The sequence below is a fragment of the Natator depressus genome, chromosome 5 (genome assembly GCF_965152275.1).
Source record: "Natator depressus isolate rNatDep1 chromosome 5, rNatDep2.hap1, whole genome shotgun sequence".
Lineage (NCBI taxonomy): Eukaryota > Metazoa > Chordata > Testudines > Cheloniidae > Natator > Natator depressus.
The window spans coordinates 59621610-59637950 of record NC_134238.1 but is presented as its reverse complement, the minus strand read 5'-3'; the positions used below and the strand labels follow the sequence as shown (position 1 = coordinate 59637950).

At 39.0% G+C, this 16341-nt stretch overlaps 1 protein-coding gene across 4 annotated transcripts in view; it reads left to right on the top strand.

Moving 5' to 3' along the window:
• The window catches only part of MCTP1 (multiple C2 and transmembrane domain containing 1), a 448799-nt gene that overhangs the window by 417863 nt on the left and 14595 nt on the right, over window positions 1-16341 (top strand). For all 4 annotated transcript variants that reach the window (XM_074952853.1, XM_074952855.1, XM_074952856.1 and 1 more), the window contains one exon: window positions 14628-14737. In XM_074952853.1, the coding sequence (XP_074808954.1) occupies window positions 14628-14737 (110 nt within the window). The remainder of the gene's footprint in view (window positions 1-14627; window positions 14738-16341) is intronic.

The window sequence follows — 16341 nt, the reverse complement described above, 5'->3', positions numbered from 1 at the left end:
TATGTAATCAGGGAGTGTTCTGGGAAGGGGATGGTGGACTTGTCACAGAGGTCAGGAGAGTGGGCAGCTAGAGGTGATGGGGCACCAGAGTATTTTGTATTTTCTTTTGGAAGCTGGGAAAATAAAATATAAACACACACAACTCTGTTCCAGTATACTGGATTTCTGTTTATGTTGCTGAATGTTGCTTTAGTACATGGTTCTCAATCACTGGGGGACCACGAGCAAGTTTCAGGGAGTCCTCCAAGCATGGTCAGCGTTAGACTCGCTGGGTCCCAGGGAAGAAAGCTGAAGCCCCACCATATGGGGCTGAAGCCCGGGGCCATGAGCCCTGTCACCTGGGGCTGAAGGTGAAGCCTGAGCAATGTAGCTTGGTGGTGGGCCCTGTGGCATGGGGCCTCAGGCAGTTGCCCTGCTTGCCACCCCCTAACGCCAGCCCTGGCTTTTATATGCAGAAAAACAGTTGTTGTGGTACAGGTGGGCCATGGAATTTAGCATGCTGGGGGGGCCTCAGAAAGAAAAAGGTTGAGAACCCCTGCTTTAGTAGATTATAGCATCATCAGTGATCCAAAATGATGCATAAGTAGCAAGTTAACATTATCAAGAGTAACCTAACTTTTCATGTGCTTTTTGCCATTTGTGTTTTTCAGTTATCTTTCTTAATACTGCACTAATCATGTGGAGTTTGCATTTAATTCTAGCAGTAGTTTTTGTGCTGCCATCTGAAACATTCACATTCATTATCCCTTCAACTGAGAGAGTTTCATTATACATCTATCAAAAGCAAATTCACCTAAGGTGACTGAAAACAACCTAGCACGTTTTTCTACAAGGTTTTGTATTGTAATGTAATAAGTGTACACACACTCAAAGCTTTGGCAAGTCATAATGGCTTAATGTTTGTTTATTTGAAGAAGCAAATAGATGTTTGTGTAAATATTTGCTTGTAAGCAGCTTTTTTAAAATTTTAATGTAACTTCTTGTACTCCAAATCCTAAAGACCTTACTCAGTTTTTACTCAGACTTTAATTCATTGGGGCTCTGTATGAATATGGAAAAATAGGTGTATATTTTTCTGACGAAGCATGAGAAGGATATAATGTACACAGAAAATACCCTGGAAATAGTTACACATTAACATCTTGTTGTGACAGGATAGCCTGCACTGCAAGGTTGTAGATTCAGTGGTCCTGATCGTTCTAAACTGATGGTTGAAACTGCAGCTAGTTCAAAAATGTCAAATTTCAAAGTTTTCCAACTAAACAAAGGGGATGATTTTTTCATGAAAATTCACCCCATTTTTCTGCCAGCTCTTTCTGGATCCTTCACCTGACCGTGAATTGTGAGATAGTGTCAGTCACTTACTACAGGGGAAGGGCTCAGCTTTATCTTCCGAACATTCCCATCTGCCTTAAACTTACTCCTTTCCATGTCTGCTGTCTCCTTCTGTTCCCTGATTTCTTCCTCATGGCAGATTAGCCTTACCTGTCCCCAGGACCTTATGGTAGACAAACTCAGCAGCATGAAGCAGAAGGAACAAAAGGACTATGTATCCTGTTGCAAGTGCAGGACCTCCTTTGTAGAAGAGGACTGCTTGCTTTGTTCCCAAGAAAGATTATCCCAAGGGGCCTCTCTGACCTGGAGGAGTTTCCTATACAATAACCAGGCAGACCAGTATGGAGCATCAGTGGGTCGCACTGAGAAAGCAAGTAGCCTTTCTGACTCCCTTGTGGATAGTCAGGCAGCTCTAGGATGGAGTCTCAACACTGTAGAAGCTCTAGCCTGTCAAACCTTTGAAGTCCTGCAGCCTTCAGTGGGATCAGGCAGTAACTCTTCAATGCCCCTAGGCTAGCACAAACAGGCCAGTAAGCAGAAGAGGAAATGCCTCAAGAAGATAACCCTTACAGCATCCTTTCACTCAAGTAGCTTCAACCCGCTTCTTAACTGGTCCCTCAGTCAGCTGGTATAGTGGATAATAAGCAGGCAGTGTGCCTCTTAAGGCTCCTCTCTGGGACACTTCCTCCCAGAACATCATGGAATTTTAGCCTGGGATCTCTGGTCCAGGCATCCAGCTCCTTGCTGAAAGTGCCCCAAGGGTGTTGATAGATCAGTGATACTCAGACCTCAGTGGTTCAGGAGCCAGATTAGAGATCAACTTTACCCAAAAGAGCCACAGTAATAGTGTGATTCCATGGTTTCATTTATTGTAGTATTATATATTCAGTCACACAGTGTTTTAACATGTGCTGCAAAGAGCTGTAGGAGACCCATTAAAGAGTCTCTATGGCTTGAAAGCCTCAGTCTGAGTATCACGGAGATAGATGCTGCTAACACTGGACAGACAGGTGGATTTCTTTACTCCACCCTCCAATGTCTCACAACTCATTCACCCTTCCCCTTGTTGTAACTGGGGATAAAAAAGTATTTTAGCCAAACTTAAACCTTCTCTGAAGAACTCATAGAAGCAGTAGTGCTTTTTCTGAAATTCCTTCTTCAATTACATTAATCTTCAGCAGTGTGCTTGAATAATTTAACTATCCCTTGAAATAAATATATTCAGTACATTCAAAGGTCGCTTAGTTAATCTTCTTTGCTCTAGAAATAAGATCTCTGTGAGGTGGTAACTGAAGAGATGATCATAGTAGTACATCTTGCACTTCGGGGTCTAAGCTCACCTCTTTATTTACCATCATCTCTTGAACTTCTAGTAAAACTGTTGTAGGCTCTGTAAAGGTCAATTTGCTGCTTTGAAATTCAGTCTCAAAACTTCTCCCAAGATGTTTTTGCCAACATTAGAACTTTCATTATGAGCCAGGAAGCCCAGAACTCCCAAGTTACTACTTTTAATACTGTTTTTATGAAATCCTATTTAGAATGAATAGTTTCAATGAATCTATGCCGATTAGCACCCAGCTAAGAATCAAGCCAATATCTTTAATCCCTGTATTTAATACTATATGCAAAGAATCTGCGTTAGCAGCGATTACTTGAGACTGATCTTTTCAGTTTAAAATTTTAGGGCTCGATCTTCATCATAGTAAATCTGCTTAGCAGTCTTGGCTTCAGTGCAGCTACACTGATACGTATCAGCTGGGGGGTCTGGTCTATAGTGTTAAAGGTCCCTGAACTGTTGATCAATAGAAAGAATTCTCCCAGGAATGTAGTCTTTTTTTTTTTTCCCCCTCCAGTTTTTCATGATAAGTCACCATTAAATTAAATCAATAAACTGAAAAGGTGGCCAGAATGTTTTGGTTGGTCAGCCACAAAAGATTCTTGTTTGGGGGGAATAGATTCATATCTTTCAGGGCCAGAAGGGACTATTGTAATAATCTAGTCTGACCTCCTGTATAACACAGACTATAGAATGTCCCCAAAATAATTCCTAGAGCAGATCTTTTAGAAAAACAGCCGATCTAGATTTAAAATGGTCATTGAAGGAGAATCTACCACTACCCTTGGTAAAATGTTCCAGTGGTTAATTACTCTCACAGTTACAAATTTACACCTTATTTCCAGTCTTAATTTGTCTAACTTCAACCTCCAGCCATTGGATCGTGTTATACCTTTGTCTGCTAGACTAAAAAGCCCATTATTAAACGTTTGTTCCCCATTTAGATACTTACACCCTTAATCTTCTCTTTAAGCTAAACATATTGAACTGTTTGAGTCTACCATTGTAAAACAGGTTTTCTAATCTTTTAATAATTCTTGTGGCTCTTCTTTGAGCCCTCTCTAATTTATCAACAGCCTTCTTAAATTGTGGGCACGAGAACTTGCATCAGTATTCCAGCTATGGTTGCATCAGTGCCCAAGTACTCCTAGTCAAGATTCCCCTGTTTATGCATCCCAGGATCACACTGGCTCTTTTGGCCACAGTGTCACACTGGGAGCTTATGTTCAGCTGATATCCACCATGATCCCAAATCTTTTTCAGAATCACTGCTTCCCACGATAGAATCCCCTGTCTTCTGTATGGCCTATGTTCTTTTCCCCCAGATATATACAATAGATAACCTGGTCTCTGCAGGGGAGATGTGTTTAGAGCCCTCGACTACAGTGTGCTCTCTGTGACCACGTCCAGGTAACTTAAAATTAAAATCTAGGGGGGGAAATTCCTTGTCACTTAGTATTTTTAGGAACCAAAAGGTCCAAGCTAAAAATTTCAGCAGCTAAGTATCAGAACATCATTGACTTGGAAACCCCTGATCCAATAAAAAAGGCGGCGTGGGTGGGTGGAAATAACAGCTGGGAAACAACTATAGCAGTGAGGCACTTGGAGCAATAGGGTCTAGATACTGATTAGAAAGGAGCCAGGATTTGTAGGCTCCTCTCTCTGGTATCAGTTGTTGAGCAAGTAAGTCTCTATCTGGGTGACAGCTGTTGCAGCAGTGGTAGCATCTTTTAAGCGATCCTCTCTCTGGTGCACCCTTCCTGGAGCTGCAGGTCTCTGAGACAGCAGCAACATTTACAGCAGCTCTCTATTAGACGCCCCTCTCTTGGGTGTGCAGGTCCAGCCATAATTTAGCCTAAAATCTTCATCTCTGTTGTTTAGTTGAATGACTCAAGAGAGAGTTATGAAATCATAATATCTTATTAACAAGGACTTTCAAAACAAAGTAAATCTTCAAAGCATAGGCTGACACTGAGTTAAAATGTCATAAATCTGTATGATGATGATGATCTTGACTATTTAGGTTCTATAGTCTTTGAACTTGTTTATCCTAAAGTTTTCAAAGAGAAAATGAAAATTACGTTCCATGGTCTAAACTGAAACATCGGTCTAACTTGTATATCTGCTATATTTGAGCCAATGTACTTCATAATTATGATTAACATAAATTAACATAATTCCAGCAGAACTACATAATCAGCCACCTTCATAGAGTGGAGAGCTGTAGAGACGTACGTTGAAAGATGACTCTTATGAATAAACAAGTTATTGAACATTATTTTAAACGTTCAATATCAAAACAGTTCATTATTGAATATTTTTGTTAATGAAGGTTGAATCTCAGAAGTCTTGGAGGTCTGGTTTGAATAAGCATCCAAAAGTTCATATGCTTATCTAACCCACGATCGTTTTTGAGTTTCCCTTTCTGGGTCCTCAACGCTCTTCCAATCCTCTTATCTTCATAAGAAATTTTCAGGGGGACTTTCTGTGCCTTTTCTTCTCCCTACATTCCTTCCAGCCTGTCCAACATCAAGGGCCCTTCCCAGAGGAAGAAGATGTCTTTCCAATAACATTGGCAAGATCTGTTGCCTGTTTTAAATTGTGATTCCTTTGTGGTTTTACTTTTACAGTTTGTCTTTGCTAAAAATTTTCAGCACACTAGAACAAAACCTTGAGGAGTTATGTTAACTGACACAATGTTAACTGAAACTTAGCCATCAGTGTAGACAGGGACAAATCACATTCAGTAATACAGCTCCTCAAGGCTGGGTTCTAACTCAATGTAAATAAGTACTGAAGACAACCCATTAGTGATACCCCAGAATGCCAGGGTTTGAGGCTTCTTCAGGGTGCTATGGAAGAATGCCCAGAGCTGACACCAGCATAGAGAGGATCCACTACCAAAGGTAGTAAAGGAAAGGCGGAACTGTTTGAACCTGGGATGGAAGGATAGGCTTCTGATTAAAGACTAAACCTGGGATTCAAGAGATCTGGGTTCAATTTCTAGACTCTCTAGGTGACCTTGAGAAATTTACTTTGTCTCTTTGCCACAGTTTCCCATCAGTAACATGGGGATAATACTTCACTGCCTCACGGGGAGTTGAGACACTCAGATACTACAGTCCTGGGGCAAATACCTAGATAGAATGGGTACACGTTTAAATTGACTTACGGTAGATGACTGGGTGCACCTCTTTGCAGGGCTGATGGAATATCCTGCTGGTGCTTTAGATTTTCCCATTTGTGGCTAATTGTTGTTCTATGGTCACAAAAACACACAGTCCAAACAATAACCAGAATCAAATGATTATATATCTTTGTTATTTAATCCCAATAATTTTACTGCCTGACAAGCATTTAAGATACAAAAAAGATTGTCCTCCAACTTGGTGACAATAATATTCTAGAATATAGTGAGATCTACATATACCCCATATTCCCGGACAACAAATCTGTTTCTGAAACTTTTAAAATGTTAATTTTAAATTTAATTTAATTTTAAAATTTTAAAAGGCCAATAACTGACCTGACAGCACACTGGCCTAACCTTAGGCCTTTGACCTGAGTCTTAGTCTATGTGGGACTTTCTCCTTTGTGAAAGTGATGTTGACTAGACTAAAAAGAAAAGAATACTATACAGGCAGGCCACTGAGCAAATAGTTTTTGAATTCCAGCATCATTCAGTTTCACTTAAAATAAAGGATTTTATTTTTCCCATTTAAAAAGGAAAAGGAAAAGGTCAGCCAAAAGGAAGAGCTCAGGATTTTCAATTTTGCACTTTTAGCAGGCATGCCTAATAGATTCCCTTTCTCCCAATGATCTACGCCACAATAAACTGCTAGAAACATAAGGAACTAGATATTTATGCAAGCAACAGACAAACCTGCTGTCGTCTTGAAGCTTCATTTTGTTTTAGAATATTTTTGAAAACAGTAGTTCGTAAATACGTCATGTTCGCCAAAATCAGCCAGTGTTTCCATTATTTGGTCAAAATTTAAGTGCATTATTTTTTCCACACTAGATGGCTTTTCAGTAAAATGGCATGTCAGACTATTAATTGGCACTACTGCTTTAATGCTTTTGTATTGTATCTGGAGTGGTATCTCTTTTGAATTAAAGCATACAATGAAAGTAAGATCATGAAGAAAAAGATTTAAATTGTATTTGGTAACAGTGGGCGGGGGGAAGGGGCAGAGAGAAAATAAAGAAATTGAAAAGAAAATCTTTATATTTAAGATAAGTGAAAATTGTCTTTACAATGTTCCTTTTTTTAAAAACATATAGATTTTAATGTTGCCTGTGTTTCCTTAAATTATCAGTGTAGCTCTTGACTTAATTTGGTTAAATTTATATTTATATTTTATCATAGCAGCAGTTCACACATAAAAAGTCAAATATGTAACATGGATAGAAATGCCAAAAAGTCTCACACAACAGAAAATTCAAAATGATTATCAGCTCTGCATGATTGTGATAATGTCCATGCTCACAGTCATGGTGTCTTCATAAACAGAGACTCTGCAGTGTTTTATCTGTATGTTTACATTGTTTCTTGCCTAGTTTCTGCAGTTTTACATATTGAACACTTATTAGTTAGTAACCTTGTTTTACTTTAATAACTGATAACCACAAATATCCTTTTCTCCATAAAGTGTTAATAGTCATTTGGCCTTTTGCCCCCCGGTTTTGACTTTCAGTAAGGCCACAATCTGTGCACATGCAACTATGCATGCACATCTGTGCACTAATATCTGTAGATGCTGGTGGTTGAATTGGCATATTCAGAATGATGTTAGGAAATGGAATTTGCCGGTGAAACATTTGGCATTTTTGCATACAGGTGTTAGTACACCAAAAGTGCAGTCATTGTGAAAAGTTGTAATGCTAAAGTGGAGGCCAGAATCTGAAAATCAAGCTCTGATTATCTAATGTAAAGTTTGCCTCAATTGTTCATTTTCATGATAGGTATGACTATTGTAAGGTTCTGCTTTTTCATATTTCTTGGCTGAGTTAGACAACCTATGATTCAGGACCTTCCTATTCCATAACATCAGTAGGCCTTGGCCTTTCACATAACAGTAGACTCCAAAGGGCTGGCTTGGGAAGTCCAGAATGTTGCTTCAGGATATAAGTCTCTCTCAGAATGACTATAATGTATTATGTAGTACGTAAAATAAATTACAGTATAGTAAGTCTCCCCCAACCCTATAATATCTGCATTCCTTTTACATGATTATGATTAGGAAACGGCAAGATTTGCTCAAAATGGAGAGCACATACTGGTACCTCATCTCTCTTCAGAATCCAACCAGCTGCTGTGAAAAAGGACCTGGGATATCACTAGCTAGGAGATTAAGGACTGGATTCTGCAAATTGTTAAACACCTTCAACTGCCATTAAAAGAATCTCACAATCTCTTCACATACTTGTTAAATAAAAGGGATGACAAAATTGAATCATTATGGTACTCCACAGGTGACAAGTGTAAGGAAGAAGAGCAATTAAAACATCCTAAGCTTGTGAGATCACTACAAAAATAATGAATGAAACCAGTTCCAGATCATTTATGAGCCCCCTCGGGTCCCAGGGACAAATCAGCAGCACCCACAGCATCAAAGCCTGCTTAGATCTAGTAGTATCATTGTGGATGTCTGACTTCTCATTTCCCCGAGGAAATGATACACAAATGAATCATCTGTGTGCCATGCCCAGGTCTGAAGCCAAACTGATACTGGTTTAGAAAAACTGGAGAAAATCAAATACTTTTGGGGTTGGCCTACTATCCTTCTCAGTGATCTTCCCCAGAAATCAGGGGTTACAGGTAATTGGTGAGGTTGTTAATCCCTAGTGACAGTTTTTATGAGCCAGAGCCAGGCCATAGCATAATGTTTAACAATAGCTGCCAGTTTGACTTCCCTAAGGGAGGCATTAACAATTCCTGCCAATAAAGGACTAAGGCATTCTCAACTGACATGGGTCTAATTTTCAGGTGGCTGAATGGACATTTCCCAGCGCATTTCAACTGTGAGACTGGTAGAAACTCAGTCAGGGGATGCAGTGCATGTGATTCCTTCTGGTTTGATGTTGCAGCTACTCTACTACTGAGACTGACCCAAATCTAATCATCTTATCTGCAGAAAAGATGAGAAACAGTCAACTCTGAAACCTTGTAAAGGCAGCGTATATGAATGGGGAGACCCATGACTTGGAATGGGGTTGCTGGATAGGATTTTACAGATGGTATTCCTACTGCTAAAGTAGTTCTTCCTCATCTCAAGTTATTGAGAACTTTGGTTTTAGTGCTGAAGTTCACAAGTTGAGTCCCTACTGATGGCTGCAGTGTTTGTGCAGTAACTGGGAATTCACTGGGACAGAGGTAAAGAATTAAATGTTTGTCTTTACCACAACCCTGGGATAGGTTCAGAAAAAAACTCCCTATGGCACAATGAGGAGATTCCTATCTGGTCTTCTACCATTGATAGCTTAGTTTCCTCTTCTCCTGCTTTATCTATTACAGGCCAGTCAGCTTCAGCCTTTGTACAAATAACCACCCAACACATGCCTTGCTGCTCCTTATCCTGAGGGAGCAGGTGGGAAGAAAGGCTCAGGAAATGAGGGATGCTCTGTCTTCCTGCTGCTCACCATGGCACTGCCTAAAAACTTAGAAACTACCTACTTCCACTTGTGATTCTTCCCCCCTAACCCTGACTTCACCTATCTCTGTCTTGTTTCCAAAACTGCCCCACTCCTTCCAGTTAGTCAAGTTATGTCTATGCCTGGGGCATTTATCCACTGTAACCTATTTAGAGCTTTGATTTCTACCTTTAATATGTTCTCTCACTTAAAACCAGTTCTTCACATATTTGAGTCAATTAACTTCAGTAGAATTACCCCCGATTTACAGCAACCTGAGTGAAGAATCTGTCCTTTTGATTTTTGCCCCTTTTCCTTTTTTAAAATACATGCTTCAGGGTTGCCCTTTAACTTAAAAAAATAATTGGTGCTGGAGCTGTTATTCTTTTCTTAATTCACCGCATTGCAGCATGCCATTGGAAGTATGGTCCAGTGGTAGGGCATGGGACACAGGTGAGCTGGGTTGTAGTCTGTCTGTCTCTCATATGGATCAGCAATGCGATCTGGGAGAAATCATTAAACTTTCTTCCTCAGACTCACTATATCTAAAATAGAGAGATGGTTGAAAATCACTGTATCAGTGCTAAGTGGTGTTATTTGTCAGGCAGTATATCCACTGTAAACCACAATTTATGAGAAGACGGTCTCGATCCTTACTCTGAATTCCCTTCCTTTTGCGAATTCAAGTCAGACCAACATTAATTTGACGTTTTTTGTAGTTTATTCTTAAACCCGTCCCTTGCCAAACATCTTGCTTTTTGAGTTACCGTAAGCCTACTGCAAATAAACTAATCATAGAAATTAAATAGTAATAAAACTGTTGTTGGCTTCATATAATAAATTTTATCCAGTATTTAAATGGCAATTATTTCCAGAAACTTGGCAATTGTAGCCACACAAACGATCAAATTGATTCCCGTCACAGTCCATCTTTGTTTGGAAAGGAAATGCCAGTAGTGTGTGAAAAATGGATTATTAAGGACCTTGGTTCTCTGAAGGTGGCTCGTATGTTCTATTTGCTAACACAGCATCTTACTGGAAAAAAAAAAGTGCAGCTTTTCGCTATCCCAGATTATTTTCTCTACAAATCTTTGGAGCAGGGGCATGTGGAATTAGTTTAAGCAAAGCCGAACCCTGATCCTTCTGACCGCCTTGTCTTTCCTGTGCTGTTTTGTCTATGCCTGCCTCAGAATATGTCAACAAATTTCCTCTAAACTCGGAAGGTGGGGGGAAGGAATGGTGATTCTCGCTCTCTCTCTCTCTCTTTTTTAAGGGAATAATTTAGAACAGACGTGCTTTCAAAAATGGTACAAGTTTGTCTTGTAAAATATTTGTAAAGAAAAATAGGCTCAGGATCTCCTAAAGTAATCCCTGCTGAGTTTTGGAGACGTCACAAGGCCATTGTTTTTATTACATTGCTATAATTCTTTTCTCACACAATTTGATTATAAATCAAGATACATTTATAACGAAAGCAGCCTCTCAGAATGTAAACTGAAGAAGCAAAACTACATATAGTATAAAGAGCAGAAAGCAGCTGTGGCTGAAGTGTGGTTGGTTTGTTTTCCTATTATATTAAAAAATAGATATTTTTTCATGTATCAGAGGGGTAGCCATGTTAGTCTGTATCCACAAAAACAACGAGGAGTCCGGTGGCACCTTAAAGACTAATAAATTTATTTGGGCATAAGCTCTCATGGGTAAAAAACCCACTTCTTCAGATGCATGGAGTGAAAATTACAGATGCAGGCATTATTATACTGACAAATGAAGAGACGGGAGTTACCTTACAAGTGGAAACCAGTGTTGATGGGGCCAATTCAATCAGGTTAGATCTGGTCGACTCCCAATAATTGATAAGGCGCTATCAATACCGAGAGAGGCAAAGCTGTTTTTGTGTTGAACCAGCCACTCCCAGTCCCTATTCAAGCCCAAATTAATGGTGTTAAATTTGCAAATGAATTTTAGTTCTGCAGTTTCTCTTTGAAGTCTGTTTTTGAAATTTTTTTGTTAAAGGATGGCTACTTTTAAATCTGTTATAGAATGTCCAGGGAGACTGAAGTGTTCTCCTACTGGCTTTTGTATGTTACCATTCCTGATGTCTGATTTGTGTCCATTTATTCTTTTATGTAGGGATTGTCCAGTTTGGCCAATGTACATGGCAGAGGGGCATTGCTGGCACATGATGGCATATATCACATTAGTAGATGTGCAGGTGAATGAGCCCCTGGTGGTGTGGCTGATGTGCTTGGGTCCTCTGATGGTGTTGCTAGAGTATATATGGGGACAGAGTAGGCAACAGGGTTTGGCCATGTACATTGGCCAAACCGGACAGTCTCTACGTAAAAGAATAAATGGACACAAATCAGACATCAGGAATGATAACATACAAAAGCCAGTAGGAAAGCACTTCAATCTCCCTGGACATTCTATAACAGATTTAAAAGTAGCCATACTTCAACAAAAAAATCTTCAAAAAGACTTCAATATTGTTGGGTGGGTTAAGGGTACCACTGTTTCATTGTTGCTTTATCAATGCATTATTTGAACTAACAGCAATTCGTTATTAACCTCACAAATGAATTGAGGATACAATCTGACTCTTATAAGTGAGTTCAAAAAGACTTGCATGTTTTACATTCCCTGGTATTTACAGCTTTTAAAGTATACTGAATCATTAGAAATAGTTTTGCCATATATATTCCCCGTATGATTGCTGCATTAAAGCCAACCCATCTTTTGTGCTTCAATTCTTTTAACATCTTCAGAAGAAATCTTGACACTGCAGTTTTTGAACCAATGTCACTAGAGAACCTTTGTATGTTTAAACGCTAGATGATATTTCCCTCATGCAAGCTGGTTTATAAGGAAAAAAGCAAAAATGACACGACAAGAAATATACCATTGTATTTTCTACTCATAAACTATTGAACATTAGTGGAAAAAGTAAGGAATGTTAGAATGCAACACAGAGCAATTCCATGACCTACTGTGGTTTTGGGTCAGATACAATATATAAAGAGTAATTACTTCATTCATAGGGGACTACGTTAGTACGTAGTTTGTAATGGAAGAAATTTTAAAGTAAAAATTTCTATCCAAACATTTTGCTTTTCAAAACTTTGCTAACCTTGAAAAGCATCTTTTTAAATAAAACACTTTTAAGAAAATACATTATAGGCAGGATGACAATGAATCAATCCATTAGTAAATTTTTGGCTTATTTGTCAAACCTCCGAATCATGTGTGTTCTGAGAAAGGCCAGGAGAAAATTACTTTTAGCTGCTGCAGTGGTAGAGTCATTACATGCAGCATTTCTCAGTGGTAGAAGCTGACTACATATGGATCTGATGCTATGTGGCTACTGGGTGAGGATTCTTGGCGAGGTCTGCTAGGGGAAGAGAACAGAGTATCAACATGGGGCATGCCTTGTGAGGAATGGTCCTTCAGGTGCATATCTGTTTAGCCTACTTCTTGTCAGTTTCATCTGTTCCGCTGACTGACGGTTCCTTCAGGAGGCAAAAAAACAGGCAAAATGTTGCTGTTAGTAAAACCATTAGCATGAAAAGGACTTGTAAGGGATGATTCCTAGTTTTCAGAGGCAAATGATCACCCTGTTTTGGTCATTTCACACACACAAAAAAAATTGATCAAAGAATCTTAAAAGTTGAAAAAGATAATGAAATTGGATGTATACTTAATTAGACCTTTACATTAACACTAGGTGCATGCTGTTACATGGGTATAATTCATAAAGTGTAAAAAAAGACGAAAAAATGGCTCAGAACTTAAAAATTGGATGGCCACAGACTGCAAATCCGTGATTATTGAACCTGATGATAGTCTGAACAAAACAAGAACTCTCAACCATGCTTGTAGCTGTTTCCATTGCTTCACACTGACTGTAGAGAGAGAAGGTGGGTCAGGTAATACCTTTTATTGGACCAACTTCTGTTGGTGACAGAGAGAAGCTTTCGAGTTTACACGGAGCTGCTCTTCTCCGAGACCTGAAGAAAGAGCTCCGTGTGAGCTTGAAAGTTTGTTTCTCTCACCAGCAGAAATTGGTTCAATAAAAGACATTACCTCACCCACCTTGTCTCTCTAATATCCCGGGACCAACGTGGCTACCACAACACGGATGTTCTAGGCTTCAGAGTGACAACACAAAGTGACAATCCTGGAATCTTATTATGTAGATAAAGTAAAGTAATGGCTCTATGAATCAAAATCCAATACAGCTTGGAAACCTGGCTAAGGAAGTAACCAAACTATCATACAGAATGCCACCTCTCCTGGAATCGTTCATTCCTTTTAGGGCTGACTCATTACAAGCCTCTAAACAGCTAACTATACAAAATATTTTGTAAGGAAGTTGTACACTTACATACACTGCATTGACACTGGCACTTGGAATATTAAGAGGGGAAACAGGAAGATGGTGTATGCTCATTGGCTAAATTCAGTGGAATGAGTGTTGAGGTCACTGGTATGTCTGACAATTTAAACACACATCTGTCTGCTGCTAAATAGTGCATACAGGTTTGTCTGGGGAGACTGCACCTGCTGTGCTATGGGTGTACCAGGATGTCCTAGCAGGCTATACATTTAATTGGAATGTTAAAAGATGATAGCAGCATAGTGGATGCAGCAGAGGACCCGCAATGCAAGGGTTTCTTTTTATTTTTCTGTAATATTCAGAGCTGAAGGGAGGAGCTCCAAACCTTACTATCACATTCAATTTAATTCATTTGGCATTTCCCAATACTGTCTCAGTCCAATTCAAAGTAATCACTGCCCAACGATGAGAGGAGGGGGAGAAAAATCATATACAGAAACTTGACAAGTCATTTTCTAAGGTCAGCAGCCTGTCCTTAGGACCTGAAGTGTGTCTGGTTTCTTACTCCCTGTACTGTCAAAGGAGCTTTTATCATCTTGAAATGTGGATACCCACATCAACTGAAGAAAGTTCAGTTCAGAAATCTGAGCTGTAATATAGCTGCCTGACTCTTATCACTGACCAGAGAACTGGACTTTTGAAATATGTATTTAGAAAACTGTTAGTGACAAATGAAACTTCGTTCCATTATGTACCCAGTTTATACACTGTCTGTACACTCTATTCAAAGTAGAGGGGAAGAATTGTGGTCTCTAAGATACTGTCATGTGGTAAGAGTTTCTAAATGCTGACTTTTTACTGATGAGTGTTGTGTATGTCTGCAATATGTATGATTTTGAATTTTACTTCAGAAATATATAGGACAATGAGTATGGTCAAAAAAGTTTTCACACAATTATTGCTGCAACTTCCTTTTTATTTTTTTAGGATAGTGAAAAAAAAGGATTTATGAATAAACTCTATGCCATCCAGGAGGTGTGTGTCAGTGTCCAGAATGTCCTTGATGAAGTGGCTTCCTTTGGAGAAAGGATAAAGAAGTGAGTGCTGACACGTTGGTGCTGGATTGCTCTCTGATGGTGCTCACATTTTTTCCCTCCAACCAAGCTGCAAAATGTTATATTCTTTTGGCAGGGGCCGACAGTTTTGGATGATATATTGCTAAATCTCATCATTATTTACTTTGCTTTATGCTGGCCATTGGATGCATGAAAGTCCTGTCATTTTAATTCTGGAATTTAGAAATATATGAATTGGAAAAGAATCAGAACTGTGGCTTTGAAGTAAGAAATAAGACTGTCTTTCAGATGAGAGACATAACACTCTTTTTAACCCAGACATTTTAAAAAAATCAATACAAAGTCATGATAAAAGAAATAAGCAGACCTAAATAAGGATTTCAGAGATTTTGAAGATACACATGTATTCTATTACTAGGAAGGTTTTATTTAGATCAGGTTACCAATTTCTCATCCTATTTTATGTGTAATTTATAATCTTTGTACATAAAATATATGATTTACTAACATACTTAATCTTAAAAAATAAGCAGTGGTTAAAACTGTACAGCATATGTATAGATTGTTTTTGAAAACAAAATTATTCAGTGTTTGCCTTTGATTGATGCTGGCCCATTTCAGGAAATTTGGTATGTGTTTGAAATGTTAAACGAATGAGTAATTTAATGTTTATTATTTGAGACCAGAAACATTCCATAAAGATTCTCTCAACTAAAAGACAGGACTAAATTCATCCTGGACTTCTGCCAACATAAAGTCAGGTACATGTCCCCCTAAGATGGAATGTTTGGTGCAAAGCATTCACAACTTCCTTTCTGCTATGGCAGCACAGCCAAAAAGATAGGGAGCTGCACTGATTCCGAGCATCCCCTCAACAGTCTCGATCAGCAAGGCTCCTGCGATACACTCAATGGACTCTAAATTGGAGAGTGACAGTGAAAGCATTGTTTTCCTGCCTCATTTTGAATACTGTCCAGGGTCCAGGCTTAACACATCTCTGTACTAGATTTGGTGAATCTGGCCTAGGTGATCATTTATATTCCATGTTGATGAGATTGCAATATGTGCACAGTGATATAGTCACAAAATAAATACTCCCAGTGGAAGTGAATCAGAATAAATGCCATATTGGCAAGTGGCCAGTTCACAGGACATATGAGGCTTCTCATGCTCTCAAATGCTGCTTTCCGTCACCTCTTAATAGGCTAGTAGAAAGTGTTTTAGAATCAAGATGTTCTGGGTTTAGAGTGTGGGTTTTGGGTGGTGTTGGTGACCTGTGATAAACAGGAGGTCACACTAGGTGATCTGATGGTCCCTTCTGGCCTTAAACTCTGTGACTCTATGAGAATGGTGTTACAGAAAGTTGTAGTCTATGAATTTCAGAACAAAGGCTTTAAAAGGAAAACCTGAGAGCTCTTCCAGTGGGAGTATGTGTGTAAAATAGTGCATTATGCAACTTTAAACCAGGCCAGATGCACACCACAGAGGTAGGCACAGACACTTTATATTGTGCAAGCTCTAAAAAGAAGCCCCCTTTTGAAAGAAACTTTTCATTAAAAGGCTGCACAGGGAAGTCATCTTGATTATTTTGTTAAATGGTGCATTTTGGAATTAGATATTTTTGC